The sequence below is a fragment of the Ochotona princeps genome, chromosome 1, assembly GCF_030435755.1.
Source record: "Ochotona princeps isolate mOchPri1 chromosome 1, mOchPri1.hap1, whole genome shotgun sequence".
In the NCBI taxonomy this organism is placed as follows: Eukaryota; Metazoa; Chordata; class Mammalia; order Lagomorpha; family Ochotonidae; genus Ochotona; species Ochotona princeps.
This window is the reverse complement of record NC_080832.1, coordinates 115,866,440-115,883,622: the sequence shown is the minus strand read 5'-3', so window position 1 is coordinate 115,883,622 and position 17,183 is coordinate 115,866,440. Positions and strand designations below refer to the sequence as shown.

At 49.8% G+C, this 17,183-nt stretch overlaps 1 protein-coding gene across 8 annotated transcripts in view; it reads right to left on the bottom strand.

Annotated features, from left to right (window-relative positions):
* LOC101527525 (putative HLA class I histocompatibility antigen, alpha chain H) overlaps nucleotides 1-17,183 on the bottom strand; it is a 129,346-nt gene that overhangs the window by 48,004 nt on the left and 64,159 nt on the right. Inside the window, exons 1-8 of one of the 8 annotated variants that reach the window (XM_058665787.1) lie at nucleotides 12,398-12,481; nucleotides 11,860-12,129; nucleotides 11,366-11,641; nucleotides 10,558-10,833; nucleotides 10,353-10,469; nucleotides 9,178-9,210; nucleotides 8,987-9,033; nucleotides 8,696-8,835 (exon numbers count right to left, since the gene is read on the bottom strand). The exons of 1 other annotated variant lie outside the window; for it this stretch is intronic. In XM_058665787.1, coding sequence (XP_058521770.1) covers nucleotides 8,990-9,033; nucleotides 9,178-9,210; nucleotides 10,353-10,469; nucleotides 10,558-10,833; nucleotides 11,366-11,641; nucleotides 11,860-12,129; nucleotides 12,398-12,470 — 1,089 coding nt within the window. In that variant the 5' untranslated portion in view covers nucleotides 12,471-12,481 and the 3' untranslated portion in view covers nucleotides 8,696-8,835; nucleotides 8,987-8,989. Of the gene's footprint in view, nucleotides 1-8,695; nucleotides 8,836-8,986; nucleotides 9,034-9,145; nucleotides 9,211-10,352; nucleotides 10,470-10,557; nucleotides 10,834-11,365; nucleotides 11,642-11,859; nucleotides 12,130-12,397; nucleotides 12,482-17,183 lie in introns of those variants that run through there. 6 more of the 8 variants (XM_058665792.1, XM_058665828.1, XM_058665832.1 and 3 more) reach the window with 6 other exon arrangements.

Here is a 17,183-nt window from a genome sequence, read left to right as displayed (position 1 = left end):
ATGTCTTCTCAGTTTCTGCCTTGCTAATGACCACAGCTCCCAACACCCAAGCCTTGGCTCTCCCATCTCACACTCAGTGTCTTTCTGAGAGTCTGAGTGTCCATCTGCAGTCATAGCGGGATGAATCATGTTAAGAGCCCCCGGTGTCTGACAACAGCAGGAAGCCCACTCAGCCTGCAGCCCACGCTGCTGACATTCTGTGTCAGTATTCCAGCTTTGGTCATGCTGACCGTGCAGGCCGGGGACTGTACAACCTCAGTCACTCTCAGGCTGTGTCTGAACTCTCAGGGAGTGGGGGTGATTTGTCTAAACCGATATGCCCATTGGTCACAGGCTCAGGTGTGGCCAGGGAGAGAAAGAAAGAAGAAAGTTCTGCCTCTTATTTTAATTTAAAATAAGAGTGACAGAGAGACAGGGAGAATCAGAGAGAAAGACCAGGTCTCCCAGGTAGGTGTCAGGAGCCCAGCTACTTGGGCCGTCTTCTGCTGCTTCCCCAGGCACTGCAGCAAGGAGCTGGATCAGAAGCAGAGCAGCCAGAATGTGAACCAGCTCTCTGCTCTGGGATGTCGGCTTCACACGCAGGAGCTTAAGCAGCTGCACCAAACCCCTTCTCCTGGGATAGGTTCTCATCTCTTACACAACCTTTGCTGCTTTCAGATCAGCCAGTCAACCTTTCTTGCTCTTTAGCTGTGCCCCACATCCTGCTATGTACTCATTTTCAAAGAGCTTTGCTGATGTCTGAAAACCTTTCTCTTCCCTTTGTCCTCAGACATGTCCTCTTTATGCTGACCTGGCACTGTTGACCAGGATGAGTTTCTTGTAACAGACAGATCCTCCAGCTCAGCCAGTGGTTGCAGCCCCAGGGCCCCAGGTTTGGAGTGTTCATTTATCCCTGGGGAGCCTGTGGGCTCCTAGGTTCCTCAGTGAAGGTGGGAGCTCTCAAAGCCTTATCCCTCTGTTCACTCCTTCCCAGCCTGGGCAGTGTGTCTGCTGCTTGCCCATCTGTTGTCCTTTGTCCCAGCCATCTGTGGAGTGCAGGTGTTTAGATGCTGTGACCAGCATTGTCATGGAGAGGAGTCCAGCCCTGACCAAGAGTGAAGGGAGTGAAGCAAAGAGCAGCTGCTGAGTCAGCCCTGCCAGGGCCCTCATGTGGCAGCTCAGCCATAACTCCAGCAGAGGAGCAAAGTGCATTCAGCCTCCTCTGTTGCCCTGTGGCCATCTGAGAACTGTTGGGCTGGGATGGCAGCCTCTAATTTAAATATTTAGATTGTACATTTTATATATTATGTATTCTATATTGTATATTATATAATTTATTCTGCAACTTTCCTTGGCCATCAGCAGGAAGCTGGATTAGAAGTGGAGCAGTCAGACTATTAGGACTTGAACCAGTGCCCAAATGGTTGTCCCCACAGCAGTATCTTATTATCCTTTGTGTTTCTATGGAATTACCAGTAATGTCTCCTTTCTCTCTCTCTCTCTCTCTCTCTCTCTCTCTCTCTTCAGTAAAAGTAAGATATACAGAGAGGAGAGAGAGAGAGGGGAAGATCTTCTGTCCACTGATTCATTTCTCAAATGATCGCATTTATCAGAACTGAGCCAATCTGAAGCTAGGAGCCAGGATCCTCTTCCAGGTCTTCTACATGGGTGCAGAGTTCCAAGACCTTGGGTTGACGTCGACTACTTTCCCAGGCCACAAGCAGGGACCTGGATCAGAAGCAGAGCTACCAGGACATGAACTGGTGCCCATATGCAATCCCAAGCATGCAAGGGGAGGACATCAATTGCTAGGGTACAACACCAGGTTCTTCTGGTTTTGTTCGTGTGTTTGTTTTAAGATTTGCTTTCATTGGAAATGCAGATTTTACAGAATAAAAAGAGAATCGGAAAGAAAAAAACTTCCATCAACTGCTTCACTCCCCAACGGCCTTCATGGCTATAGCTGAGGTGATGTGAAGCTAAGAGCCAGGAGCCACCTCTTAATCTCCCACATGGGTGCAGGGTCCCAAGGCTTTGGATGATCCTCTGCTTTCCCAGGGCACAACCAGGGGTCTGGATGGGAGGTGGAGCAGCTGGAACACGAACAAGCTCCCATATGGGATGAGGTGCTTGGAGGTAGAGGATTATACGGTGAGCCAATCTGCTGGGCCATTAATGTCTCTTTTCAAATTTCTAATTTTAATTATCTGAGGTTTTTTAAGGTTTTGTTGTTGTTGTTGCTGTTGTTCTTAGCCTGGCTAAATATTTGTCTATTTTATTTTTTCTCAAACCAGCTTTTGGTTAATCTTTAATATTTTTCATGGTTTCACTTTGAATTATGTGGATCTGACTCTTATTTCTCACCTCCTGCTAATCTGGAGTTTTGCTTTATCTTGCTTCTCTGTGAACAAAGTCCTCCATATATTTATTGGGATCAAACGGAATCTGCAGTTTCTTGGAGAGCCATGGATGATTTGATCATATTAATTCTTCTAAGCCTGGATATTGGCAAACTTTGTTCAATTGTCTTGTGTCTTCTAGTTCTTTCCTTGATGTTGTGATTTTTTTTAATTTATTTTTTATTGGAAAGACAGATTTACAGAGAGAAGGAGATACAGAGGAAAAGATCTTCCATCTGCTGGCTCACTCCCCAAGTGGATATAATAGTCAATGATGAGACAATCCAAAGCCAGGAAGCAAGAGCTTCTTCCAGGTCTACCAGATGGGTGCAGGGTCCCAAGACTTTGGTTCATCCTCTCCTGCTTTTCCTGGACATAAGTAGGAAGTTGGATGGAAAGCAGAGCAGCCAGAACATGAACCAGAGCCCCCATGGGATCCCAGCAGATGCAAGGTGAGGATTTAGCTACTGGGCCACCATGCTGTGCCCCAACAGAAGCATTTCTACCACGCCTCAGAGCTGCAACATCAGGACCCCCAGGCTGTCAGTGACATCTCTAATGTAAAAATCAGGGCACCAGGGACAGCAGTCCTGGTACAGGCCCGGGTCCAGCATCAGGGTCAGGAGTGTGAGCTGTGCCCTCTGTGCCCAGAAGCAGGGTTGTGGTTTCCAGCTGGGACCACCCAGGGTGAGGCCATGGATTCTGCTCCTGGCTGTGCAGCCTCAACCAGGTTTTCTGTATTTTCTCTTAATTGAGTCAGCTACAGTGTCACACAGCCAGATGAAGGGCAAATGAGAAACTCCTAGATTTCATTGTGGGTTCCAAGGAGGGAGAATCCATGTGGGGCACTGTGTGAGGTAGCAGGATCCAGGCCGGTACGCGCCGATCCGATGCCGGGACCAGGAACCTCTTCCGGGTCTCCCACGCAGATGCAGTGTCCCAATGCATTGGGCCGTCCTCGACTGCTTTCCCAGGCCACAAGCAGGGAACTGGATGGAAAGTGGAGCTGCCGGGATTAGAACCGGCGCCCATATGGGATTCCGGGGCTTTCAAGGTGAGGACTTTAGCCGCTAGGCCACGCCGCAGGGCCCAAATAAAAATACTTTTTATGCCTCACCTATCTTGTAAGTGCTCTTTGTTCACAGGCCCAGGGGTTCCCAGTGTGGGTGACAGTGAAGTTGATTGTGGGGCTCTCAGAGAATTCAGGTGCCTTTGACCTTGGCTGTGCCATGTCTGAATGTGAACACTGGGAGCTAAAACATCACAAGCTGAAACTGCAGTGACTGCCCCTCCCCTCGACATCCCAGCTAAATAAGAAGGTGTCTGGTGAGGGTAGAGCCTGGACTTGGGACTCCCTTCTCTACCTGGCACCATTGCCTAGCACTGCAGCCTACAGAAGGTTAGAGGTCAGAGGGGAGGTGTGGCTCAGAACCAGGTCCATATGTTTCCCACTTAGTAAACCTGCAACATCATAAACAACACTGCTATAAGCTGTGCCGCCTGCACCCAGGTCTCTGTCAGAGCAGCCCCTCACTGCATGGTGTCCAGGGCCCAGGTATGCTCACATGACCATCTTATAGGGGAGGCTGAGGTCCAGGTGGGAGTCCTGTCCCCATTCCTGCTGCCAGAGTGTGCTCTGAGGGTGGCACCATCAGCACCCACCTGAGCCATATATAGACCCCCTGCCCATTCCAGACTCTCCCAGCCCTCCCAGGGCTCACGGGATCCCCTCAGCATGTCTGTAGTCCCTTGCTGTTACAGCAACCCTAGCCCTGCAAGTAGGGGGCTGTTGCTTGTCCCCTCCTATCCTATCCCCAACCTAGCCCTGCAGGCCTCTCTCATCACTCACACTCACTGCCTGGGTACTCCATCTATGCTCATGACTACAAATGTGCTCAACATGAAGCCACCTCCTCAGTATGTTTCTCCTGCACAGACATTTCCCCTTGTCACCTGAATCTTGGTCACTGACTGTCGCTGTCCTGCAGCAATGGACTTGGTGCACGGAACCAATAACACACATGGACTACTGACTGATGATCAATAGCTGAAATTTATTAGGGGCAACAGACTTTATACACTGAGGGTCATATAGGATAAAGGTGGAGGTATTGAGCTTATCAAAAAACACATCAACTGTTTCTATGCTTTTGTGTGGAACTCCTTTTGTCTTGTATATTCCAAGTGTTCTCATACACATACTTTTCACTCAACTGTTCTTATACAAATGATATCCCATCAAGTATACAAAAGGTAGACATTCGGTTGTTCTCATGCAAAGGATATCCAATCAGTCACACAAAAGGCACCATTCAGTTGTTATCATACAATATTGTCCAATCAACTGTAATCCTGTGCTAGCTGACCTTCTAGGGTCACATTGTCCTCCTACAACTGACAGCCCTGTAGTGTCACTCACTTCTCACTGACATCCTGGTTCCCACCATTCCTGTACTGAATGCCTGGGTGGTCCCTTCAGGGATCCACCTTCCCAGGTTGCCCTTCTCCCACGGTGATGCCATCCCCCTACTGGCATGGCCTGAAGCCCTGGGTGTCATCCTCAACTCTCCTGTTTCCCTGGATGCAGTCCACAGGAAGTGCTCCAGCTGGCAGTGTCAGTAGCGTGGAGAGAGAGAGGGTCTGGGGATGAAGCACCAACAGGAGATCAGTGATGGTAGAAGTCTCTGTGAAGTCCCTCTTTATTGCCCCTTCACCTCTCCTTATATACTCTGCCCCCCACATCCTCATTTAGCAAGATATTGGATAAAGATAAGTCCAATTAGTCTAGGTGTTTTTAGTTACAAGCCCAGTTCCTGTTCCTGCCCAGGCTAATGAGTACTAATCAACTCCTTAGCCCACAACATGTCCCCCTTTTTAGTTTTAAAAACTAAAACTGTCTTAGGTTGTGGACTCTCAGGTTATCAGCCTTACCCATCATCGGGAATCTCCATAGCATGACGAAGCCCCTGTCTTAGGTTGGTCAGTGCCTGGTCCGTCTTACCTGTCACTGGGTGCCATTCAAGGCGTTGCCTGCTGCAGATGCACAAAACATACTTGGGGAGGCTGGTAACCCTGTTCCATGGCTAGGAGTGTCTTTAGCTCAGTAGTAATGAGCAGACAACAGTTCCTGGACTTGGAAACATTTTGCACTTGCACAGGTTTTACATACATAAAGATATATGATGGGGAGCAAGAGGCCTAGACCAAACCCCACAACAAATCAACCTGCTCCTCTGCCAACAAATCAACCTGCTGTTACAACGTAAGCATGCCCACCAGCACATGTTCATCAATAAAGTTCTGTTGTTCCATAGCACAGGCAGTCAGTTCCGCAAGCTTGTTCATGGTTTCAGTGGTAGCTGTAGGGTGTCCTAGGGTCACTGCTGCTGTGGTGGTGGCTGCCAATGTACTGGCTAAGATGGTCGATGTTATGCCAAAGTCTCTTTTATGCCTTATCGGGCCAACAGAGGCCTCTCCGTTAGCCCTGACAGCACAGGCAGGATTCCAGGTAGCCAAATGACAACAACAATATCACCATTGCCATTCCGACATGCTGTTAGGGTACAGCTGACCTCGGTGCAATTCACTTCAGAGATGTTTTTTGTCCCATCGATATTCCAACTCAAATGCCATCATCATGGTCAGTACCCATGCTTTCACAAGACTTAGCAGCAGGACCCTGCTGGACAAGCCTCTCAGGAATCCACTGTGGGCCATTTTCATTTTCTGATCCTCACAAACTGATCCTCACCCCCATATGAGGACAGGATCTGGGCCTTGCCACTGACCAGTCAAGGGATCCTTCCATATCACGTAACCCTTCTGCTTCTGAGACGGATTCCAATGACGATTTGCAGGACACATGTTAGAAAATTAAAGATAAATAATACAGTATTCAAATGGTCTTGGGGAGTGCTATACCCCCCTTTTTTGTTTTAATAAGGTGTCGGCAACGCCCTCGTCACCATGTGACCACGTACCCCGAGCCTAGCGGAGAGACTAGGGTTACAAAAAAGACAACACAGACAACACACAGTGGGTCATTCTTGTAAAGAGAATGCCATTTATTTGAGGTCAGCCTGCCTCTTTCATAGTCTGCCTAGTTCCTCCCAGTATTATTCCAATGCTCAAGCAACACCTAAGATCCCCTGGGGGCATCTTAAAAAAGGGGAAGTAAGGAAGAGGGAACTTGCTGTCAAACCAGGGGCTAAATGTATTAGGCCAAGATTGCCCATCCTGTTACCCCTAGAGAAACAAGCTAAGCTGTGGAGTTAACCCTTGGGAGACCGGGGCCTACAATAAGGTAATCCTTAATAGTATGGTTGGCACGTTCCACAATACCTTGTCCTTGAGGATTATAAAGAATGCCTGGAATTAGTTGTATATGGTGGCAAGCAGCAAAATCACAAAATTTACTGCCGGTATAGCAGGGGCCATTATCAGTTTTAATAACTTTGGGAGTTTCCAATATGGAAAAACGTGCATAGCAATGGGCTAGAGCATGCCCAACTTGTTCCCCTGTCTGAGGAGCAGCTAGAATAAATTCAGAGCAAGTGTCGACAATAACATGCATCTACTTTAGTGTCCCAAACTCTGGGATGTGTGTCACATCCATTTGCAAATAATCTTAATATAATCCAATCAACCTGATTAACTGTCTCCACAAAATGGGAGATTATTAATCTGAGGCATTCTTGAGGCCTCATAAGAATACCAAGGGAAGCCCTAGAATTTGAAATTTTTGAATTTTTGATGTCTTTTTAAAGATGGCTAAAAACATCTGGGCTATGGAAATTTTGGGGGGTTCCATACAATTCTGAAAAAGTTAAAATTTCAAATGATTAAATGGAGAAATAAGTTGTATTTTATCTGGGGCTATGGCTAATCTTGCCTCAACTAAAGGGAGAGACATTGAAGTTGCCCCTGGAAATCTATCACAGCTGCACCCAGATTTAATCGCGCAGAGGGCTCTGTGCCTGTCCAAAGAAATTTTTGCTTGGCACATACTCTAGGGGCACATGCTCTACAGGAAGTGCTGTGGAAGTGGAAGCGGAAGTGCTGTGCATGCATCTTCAGAAGGATCCAGATTCATATCTCTCCCAACTGCCCACACCCACCACAGTGACTGGCATCCCTGCCTCAACATGGCAAGAGCCCCTAAAGCTTTGTCTCCAGCCTCCCAGTATCTCAGCCACGTCCTCACGCAACAGCCAGGGTGGACTCTGGACAGAAGGTGCACACGTCCTTCCTATGCTCAGACTGTCTCATGGCTCCCACCTCACTCAGAGCCAGAGCAGAGCCTTCCTGTGAGCATGTGTCCTTCTGGATGGTGGTGTCCGATCCAGCTGTGCTGAAGGCTCCCTGCTCTATGTGCAGACTCCTCCTGCCCAGGATGTTTGCATTGGCCGTCCCCTTCCAGCACAGCACCTGCCCAGACACATTTGCTAGTGCCTCACTGTGTCCTTCCAACCTACCTCAGGATCACCTCCTCAGGGCAGTGCATGCTGACGATGATGGTGAGACAGCCAGCTGCCCTGGCCTTCACACCCACCCTGGACCACCTTGCCCAGCACTGGGTCTGACCCACAGCAAAGTCAGCTGAGCGATGAGCTGAGTAATGAGCAGAGCCCGAGACAGGGGTAGCCTGTGGCCGCTGCTACAGAACAGGTCCCCACCTGCTGGTGTTGCCGCGGCCTGTGCTTTCTCACAAGTGTCCTCTGCCCTCCTCTCTCCCTCCTACACTGTGTCCTGCACACACACAAGTGAAGGCCACCAGAGCTTACACACAGGAAGAGGAGATGCAATCAGCCAATGACATTAAGGAACAAAATGAACACAGGAAGATGGAGCTGAGGGATGAACTTAAGCCCTAGATTTGGCGGCCATGGCCCCATGCAGCCTCCCTTGCCTCAGGTCCATGAGACAGGGCAGCCTGGCAATGGCTGAGTGCTGTGATAGCAGGTGTTGGTGAGCACGTGCTACCAGACAGACCAGGACACTGGGGCAGCTGAGTTGGGTCAGCAGTGAAAGCAGGGAAAGTCTGATGGATGAGCACTGCCTGGCACAGGCCTGTCCTCACCCAGGGCATCCCAGCCTCTCCTGTCCCCACCTGCAACAGATTTAACACAGTAAACACACAGGTTCTGGAAAGTTCTTGGTGCTTGTTTATTTTGTCAAATTTTTAGAATTTCCTCTTTTAATTTTCTCACCAACACCCCGTGATTGGAATTGGAAAAAAAAATGAATTGCACAGGAAGGATGAAGATGCAGCAGGTGCACCTGACTTGAGACAGGGACAGAGATGCCCATGCTAGGCCTTGAGGGCCAGTCTCCCACCTCACACTGTGCCCACAGGAACACACTCAGATGCCTTGGCAGGAAGGGAGGGCAGGGCTTTTTGAAGAAAACCAAGATGGGGACTTCAGCATGTCTGCCCCAACAAGGCGGTTGTCTCACACTACAGAAACAAGGTGAAAAATTGAGGTCATTGCATATGAGGACAGGAACAGCACAACACACTGTGAAAATGTCCAGATTCAAGGAATCCCCCAACCCCTCTGTGTCTGCTCACCCTATGCCCTCTAACCTCCAGGTCCTTCAGATCTCACCTTTCAAGCTGTGAGAGAGGAGTCAGAGCCCTGGGCACTGTCCCCACCTGGGAGAACCAAACCAATCATGACTTGGTAAGAGCCCCAGGGGTGTGGCTGAGAGAGGAGCAGGGTGGGCAGGGCAGCTTCTCCTTGGGTTATGCCAAGGGCTTTGGGGACTCCCCCATCCACAAACACACCCCAGTGCTTACCTGCAGCCTTAATGTAGCTCCCTCCTTTCCCACCTGTGACAGAAAACATCTAGTGAGAGGCAGGGAGAAGGCAGGGCCTGAGGACCTGCCTAGAGGAAGTCAGAAGACTAGCTTATTTCAGGGAAGTTTCTAGAACTGTGGTTGCAGACCCAGGAAAGGGTTAGGAGGCACCTCTCCTGGGGGTGTGTCCTCAGCTGGGCCCTCCCCCTGACCTGGGGCTGCTGGAACTCAGGTCCCTGTTACCAGAGTGATCCCCATGTGTCACACCACCTCCATTGGAGCCTGCATGAGAACATCACCAGGCCGAGGCGGAAGCTTCAAGGAAGGATGCCTCCTGGACTTGGCTACATCTCTAGTGGTCTTGATGTTTCTGGCTGTACTCTCTGTGCTCTTATCTTTATGGCTGGAATAATGCTCTTTATGCATAGCAAAGGCTCAATATTCTATGAAGCCTTCTGAAGAGATTGTACAAGGATTACAAGCAGTATGGGATAAAAACTATTAGGTCACTAGCTTTAATAAACCCACCTGGGTCTATTTTTGGGGCTTCCTAAAAGATGATTATATTAGACATTTACAGCTTAAAAAACCACAGGAAGAAAAATTAAGAAAAATAGACAGGTTAATATTAAAACCAATGTAGGGCACAAGGCACAATGAGAGCTAATTGCTTAATGATTAAAACTGCAACTGGTGAAAAGCCACGTCCACAAGAAATAGGAACCGCAGTCTATCACCAGGTTATTAGAGAACAATTTTTTTCTCAACAGCCCCACTTACCTCCCTGGAAAATTGTAGAAATGTAACCACATGAATAAACAAAGAGAATGTCCCTTTGTAATAATCTATTGCATATAATTTGATGCCTTTCTTTTGCAAAATGCACTCAGATACAACTGCCTTGAGTTGTCGTATCTGTTTGTCACTTGTCGAATCCTTGCCCACCATTCCCAGGGTCCTGTTAGTGTCAGACTGATTGCTCCCAGCCAAGCCAGTCCGTCACACCCATGAAGCGTTTGTTCTCCACCTTCACTTAAGCTTAGCAACAGAGCCAGTGTGAGCACCTGGGGCTCAGCTGGGGGAGCAGGTGTGTGTGCACTATGCTTCTTGGGAATATGATATGGGGACCTTCTCTCTGGGGAAGGAGATTCAGACCCAGCTCTCATCCTGCCTACCTGTGCTCTTCCTCCTCTTCATCTTCAAAGCAAGGACCACAATTCCAGTGAGCACAGCTGCCAGGAGGACCAGGCCAGTGATGACTCCCCACCAGGGAATAGCGGCCTGAGGAGGCTCTGAGAAGGCAAGGGAAATTAAGGGGCTCTGACCCCAGGGCTCAGTCCTGCCCCTGCTGAAGGCTCTTTCCCTCCCTTCACTCCTTACCCCATCTCAGGGTGAGGGTCTCAGGCAGCCCCTCATGCTCCATGTGGCATGTGTATCTCTGCTCCTCTCCAGAAGGCACCAGCACAGCTGCCCACTTCTGGAAGGTTCCATCCCCTGCAGGCCTGGTCTCCACCAGCTCTGTGTCCTGGGTCAGGTCCTCCCCATCTCGCTGCCAGGTGAGTAAGATGTCCTTGGGGTAGAAACCCAGGGCCCAGCACCTCAGGGTGGCCTTGTGGTCAGAGACTGGGTGGTGAGTCACATGTGCTTTGGGTGGGTCTGAGGGAAGATTTGGAAAATTCAGGCCTTTCATGTTCTTCCCCTGACACTAAAGTTACACTCAGTGACCTTCCTGAGAGTAGCCTGGAGAAATGGGATGGTGGAGGAAGTCAAAACCCTGACCCTGCCTGGATTCAGACAATGGGATAATCTAGTGTTAGGAAAGTTCTAGAATCAGGTATCTGGCTAGGGTAGGAGGGCCCAGGTCTCTGAGGGGAGGATAGTCTGGAATGAAACCTCCCACTTCAGGGGTTTGAGGCTGAGGACAGGTCTGGGAGGGGTGATGATCACAAAACCTTGGGGGAGTCCAGGGCACCAACAGGGTCCTTTCCAGAATCTTCTGTGCCTTTACCACTCCCCCAGGTCCCTATTCTCCTGAGGGAATTGTGGGTCACTGGCACTGCATTCAAAGTCCAATAGGACTTCCCTGCTTTGGCCATCAGGAGAGGGGTATACTGGCCTGGGTCCCAGTTTCCTCCCCTCCTTGCTGCCCCAGCCCCCGGGGAGGTGGGTGAGGGCGACCCCCTAGTACCTGTCCCCTGCAGAGTTTCCTTTCCCATCTCCAGGTATCTCCGCAGCCACTCCACGCACGTGCCCTCCAGGTAGGCCCTGTGGTGCTCAGCATAACCGGCCTCCTCCCACTTGCGCTTGGTCTTCTGAGCCGCCATGTCGGCCGCGGTCCAGGAGCGCAGGTCCTCATTCAGGGCGATGTAATCCGCTCCATCATAGGCCCACTGAGAGTACCCGCGGAGGAGGCGTCCATCCTCCCCGACCTCGCAGCCGAACATCTTCTGGTAGGTGTGAGAGTCTGTCCCCGCCCGCGGTCAGCCCTGGCCACGCAGCTCCGCCCCCGCTCTCACCGACCCGCGGGGATTTCCACTGAAACCGAAAACGAAACCCGGGCGTGTCCCGCGGGCTCCTCCCGCCGAGGGTCTCCGCGGGGCGCGCAGTGTCGGGGTGGGGGGACCTCGGCCCCGGGGACCCGGAGCGACCTGGGCGCACGTGGGGAGGGGTCGGGTCACTCACCGGCCTCGCTCTGGTTATAGTAGCCGCGCAGGGTGTCCAGCCTCACGCTGTAAACTTGTGCGTTGTTCTTGGCGATCTGTGTCTGCCTGTCCCAGTACTCCTGCTCTTCCTGCCGAATCCATGCGGTCCGCGGCTCCGCACTCGGGTTCTTGGCGTGGCTGTCGAAGTGTACGAACTGCGTGTCGTCCACGTAGCCCACGGTGAAGAAGCGGGGCTCCCCGAGGCCGGGCCGGGACACGGCGGTTCTGAAATACTTCAGAGAGTGGAAGCCTGGGGGAGAGAGGGGCTGAGATTCGGAGCGGAACCCTTGGGACCAAGGAGTGTGGAGCTGGGTTAGGGAGGAGACTAAGGATGTGTGGGAACCGCGAGATGACGCGGTGAGGAGAGGGGAGGGTCTTAAATATGGTGAGAGGAGAGAACAGGAGGTGTAGGGGGTGTGAGGACCCAGAGAGGCGGCTTCCCGGGGTCCTGTGTCCCCTCCGCGCGCTCCCCTCGCTCCTGCCCCGCAGAGCCCGTCTCTCTCCTGACCTGCACTCACCCGCCCGGGTCTCGGTCAGGGCCAAGGCCCCCGCGAGCACCAGGAGGAGAGTCCGGGGCGCCAGAGATCCCATCCTGGACACCTGAAAGGACTCTGATCCTGAAGCCTCGCAGCCGACTTTATAACCGGGAGCAGATGGCACTGACTCCTGGAAGCCGCTCGCCCAATGGAAGTGCAAGCTGTGCCCGCGTCACGAGTGTCCGGGCAGAAGGAGCTCACTCAGGTTGTGAGAGGGGAAGTGACCCTGGAGGAGGTGGGGACTCCCCTGCACTTGCCTCCTTGGCCCAGCCCCGCCCTGGGACTGAGACCCTGAGGGCCAGGCGGGTACCAGGGACTGTGCCCTGACCCTGTGCCGGGCTGCCCAGGCCTGTGTGCTGTCCCCTCCCTGAGGATAGGCCCGGGGCTGGCTGAGGAATCCTGAGAGACCTGATGAGGACCCGACAGTTTGGATTTGCTTATTTTTATGTTTATACCTTGGCCTGTGTTTTATTGTTCAATTTGAGCCACATCAGGAGTACGTTAGATTTCAGGCAGCCCCACAGGATGCATTAAATACAGAATGCTGGGATCCCAGCTGGGCTCTGAACATTCCTGCCCACCTGCTGCTTTAGAATCCTGAGCTCTGGGCCCTGTGTGGTGGCCTAGCAGCTAATGAACTTGCTGGGATCCCATATGAGCACTAGTTCTAATCCTGGCGGCCCTACTTCCCATCCAGCTCCTTGCTTGTGGCCTGGGAAAGCAGTTGCGGACAGCCCAAAGGCTTGGGACTCTGCACCCGGGTGTGAGTCTCTGGACTCTGTGCTTTGGGTTGCTCAGCATGAGCCCTTTGTGGCTACTTGGGGAGTGAGATATTGGACGGAAGATCTCTGTCTTTCCTCCTCTCTGTATATCTGACTTTCTGATTAACATAAATTAATCTTAAAAAAAAAAAAGAATCCTTATACCTCCACACCTGTCTTCACCTCTTCTCAGCTTTCCCCCCTACCATTTCCTCCTCTCCCTGTGGTCACTCCTATCCCCTCTTAGTCCTGAGCATTAGCAACATCTCTTGCCACCCAGAAACAGACATTCCTGCTGTGGTCAGCTGCCTTGCTGATGTGAGTCAGGGGGATCATTTCTTCATGAAAACAGTCCAACAGCATCATTTGTGTGGTAGTGAGTGAAATGTTACTTGCAAGGCCGGCATCACATATCCATTTTCCACCAATTCACTGAGGCCCCCACTTGTGTGCAGGGAATCAAGCACATGGGCCATCTTGCCCTGATGTAGGCCCCGGTCTCCCAAGGGTTAACTCCACAGCTTAGCTTGTTTCTAAAGGGTAACAGGATGGGCAATCTTGGCCTGATACATTTAGCCCCTGGTTTGACTGCAAGTTCCTCTTCCCTGCTTCCCCTTTTTTAAGATGCCCTCAGGGGAGCTTAGGTGTTGCTTGAACATTGGGATAATACTGGGAGGGATTAGGCAGACTATAAAAGAGGCAAGCTGACCTCAAATAAATGGCATTCTCTTTACAAGAATGACCCACTGTGTGTTGTCTTGTGTGTTGTCTTTTTTGTAACCCTAGTCTCTCCGCTAGGCCCGGGGTACGTGGTGACGTGGGCGTTGCCGACACCCTGCTTTCCCACATAGACTAGTAGCAAACAGGGCAGTCAGTAGTCACACAGGTGCTCTCATCTGTGCTTGGATTGGAGGTGGCAGCTTAACCTGCCAAGTTTCACAGTGCCTTCCCTGACCCTGCCTTTCATATTGTAAGGCCCCCCAACAGGGAAAAACTTTGCCAATTGTCTCGAGAGAGTGAGTTTCCCCAATGACCACCGAAGACGAGACTTGATGCAAAAGCAAGAGGCTTTATTTGATCACCAGCGCACTGGGGCCGAGGCCAGTTCCTCACGTAGGAGGCTAGGCATGGACCCCAAGTCATGGTATAGCATCCTTTTTAAAGGCTAAACCAAGTCTAAAATCATAAAACCATAAAACCATAACCATGAACAGGGAAGGGGAACCATAAACATAAACAGGGAGGGGGAACCCTAAACATAAACAGAGAGGGGAACCCTAAATATAAACAGGGAGGGATAAACATAAACAGGGAGTGGGAATCATTAACATAAGCAGGGAGGGGGCCATGCAGTTAGGGGCGGATGCTAGTTGCAGGTGCCCCTTATCTCTCAGGCCCCCAGGTTCTATCATGAAATATTTCACTGCCTTTCACTGTCCTTCCAATCCCAAATGTTCCCTTTCAATATAAACAAGTAGACTGTTGTTAGGTAACTCACTGAAACGGCTCCATCTCACTTTACAGAAACCTCTAGAATGTAGGGCCCATAAGATTAGAGACTTAGGGCTCTTGGTCAAAGCTGTAACCCCAGCAGATAGAGTAATACTATATGTGTACATGCTGGCAAAAGGCACTCAACTGATTCAAAGAGCCAAAAAAGATTGTATGTGTTTGATCATATTGTTGTAGGGTTTTTGAACTCCGAATACTGCAGCAACCTCAATTCTTGTCTCGCCCATGGGGGGAGGGTGGGAGGAGAATCCCAGATTCTATGTAATTACAACACAATGTAATTAATGAATAAATTTTAAAAAATTCTTGTCTCGCAGGAAAGAAGAATTTTCATGCTGACACAGTTTAGTTTTAAAGTAAGATTTATTAGAAAAGCTGAGAAAGGAGACTCCTGTCCTAGTGACGGGAGGGGGCTCTGAGATAGAAAAGACCCGTGCATGGGGGGGTGTCGTGCATGGGGGGGTGTCGGGACCTTTTAAAGCTTTATTTCAAAGAGGGGGTTTTCTAAGGACAAAGGAATTTCCTGGTCCTCAGGTATCTGCCTTTGGGACAAAAAGACCAGAGAGGTGCCAGACATAGGACATTCCAGGCCTTAGGCATATGTGTATTACTTCCTCCTGCCCTCCTTTCAATGATAAGGAGATCGGCCTGAGACCCTCCCACACAATGGCCGGAGTTCAGTAATGACTGGTGCTTCAGGTGGGGAATTGATATGCTAATAGCACCCTTGTCCTTTGGAAGAGACGTGCTCTGGTGAATCTAAAACATGGTGGGAAAATTCCCTTTTATATTTGGGAAGGAAAATGACTTGGGGACCCAGAATACCCTAACTGCCTACTACCCAGTCTAACTCCTCACACACCAGGGACCTCAGAGTCAGGGAGAGGGAGGATGTCATGCCTGACACTGAACCCCTCCCACTCTCAGTCCCTCTCTTTATTTTGATCACAACTCTTTAACTACTCTTTGTCTCTGACTTTCAGCTATTACATTTAGATAGTTTATTGATTAAATTTCCTGCTCCCAATGAGGGAGAACATGTGGTATATGTTTTAGTGTCTGGCTCATTTCACTCAACTTGATGTCCTCCAGGACCAATCATTTGGATGCAAATGAGAAAACTTTATTCTTTTTGTTGATGAATAGTATTCCATTATGTGTGTATACTGCATTTTCTCTACCCATTTATCTGATGATGGATGCTTAATTAATTTCAAATGTTGGCCATTGTGAACAGTGCTGCTCTAAGCAGTGGAGCAGGTTCCACTGTGACACAATGAGTTCAGGTCTTTTGTTGTATGTCCAGTAATGAGATTTCTGGATCATATGGAAGCTGCAGTTCAAAGATTTAAAGAAATCTCCACACTCTTTTTCACCATGTTTGCATTAATTTATATTCCTAATAACATTGTATACAATTTTCCCATTTCTGCACATCTTTGCCAGCATTTGTCAAAAAACAGAATAAATCAAAGCAAACCAAACCAGTCAGCCCAGTTAAGACATAGGCAAAGGACCTACTAGGCATTTCTCGAAAGAACTAGAAATGACTACTATATGGAAAATGCTCAACAGCACCAGGCGTCAAGGAAATGCAAATGAAGACTCCAAGGAGATGTTCCCTGGCCCTGTCAGAATGGCTGTTACAGACAGAGAGTGACAAACACATGAATCTGTGCACAGGGAGAGCCCGGTCCTTTGAAGGGCTCCCCAGAACAGAGTATCCCCCATTTCAGGGACATCTGATGAGGACCTTCATTTCATTTTAAAAATCAATTCCCAGTGGCATCTACATCAGCAGTTGATTGAATACAGGGATGTGTGCAACAGCCCAGGGGCATGTATAGAGGCCACTAGAGGATCAGGCTGCATGGCTTGGCTCATCTTTTGACATTTAACTGAGTCCGGGTTGAAAATAGAAGGTCAAATAGATTCTTGTGAACAGCAGTTAAATGCATCCTGATTAACCATGGTCATTCTTGTAGCCTGAAGCCAAATGACACGTTTTTCATCTTTTACTGTTAATTAAATTGCAATCATTCGGGCCCGGTGGCGTGGCCTAGCAGCTAAAGTCCTCGCCTTGAAAGCCCCGGGATCCCATATGGGCGCCAGTTCTAATCCCGGCAGCTCCACTTCCCATCCAGCTCCCTGCTTGTGGCCTGGGAAAGCAGTTGAGGACGGCCCAATGCATTGGGACACTGCACCCGTGTGGGAGACCCGGAAGAGGTTCCAGGTTCCCGGCTTCGGATCGGTGCGCATCGACCCGTTGCGGCTCACTTAGGGAGTGAAACATCGGATGGAAGATCTTCCTCTCTGTCTCTCCTCCTCTCTGTATATCCGGCTTTCCAATAATAATAAAATCTTAAAAAAAAAATTGCAATCATTCATCCTCTCTGGAACCTGTTTAATATATTATGGCACAACATGAACAAACGTTTTTTGTCTCCCAAGGTTTCATATAGAAATGTTCATGTTTATTTTCATTTGTTTGAAAT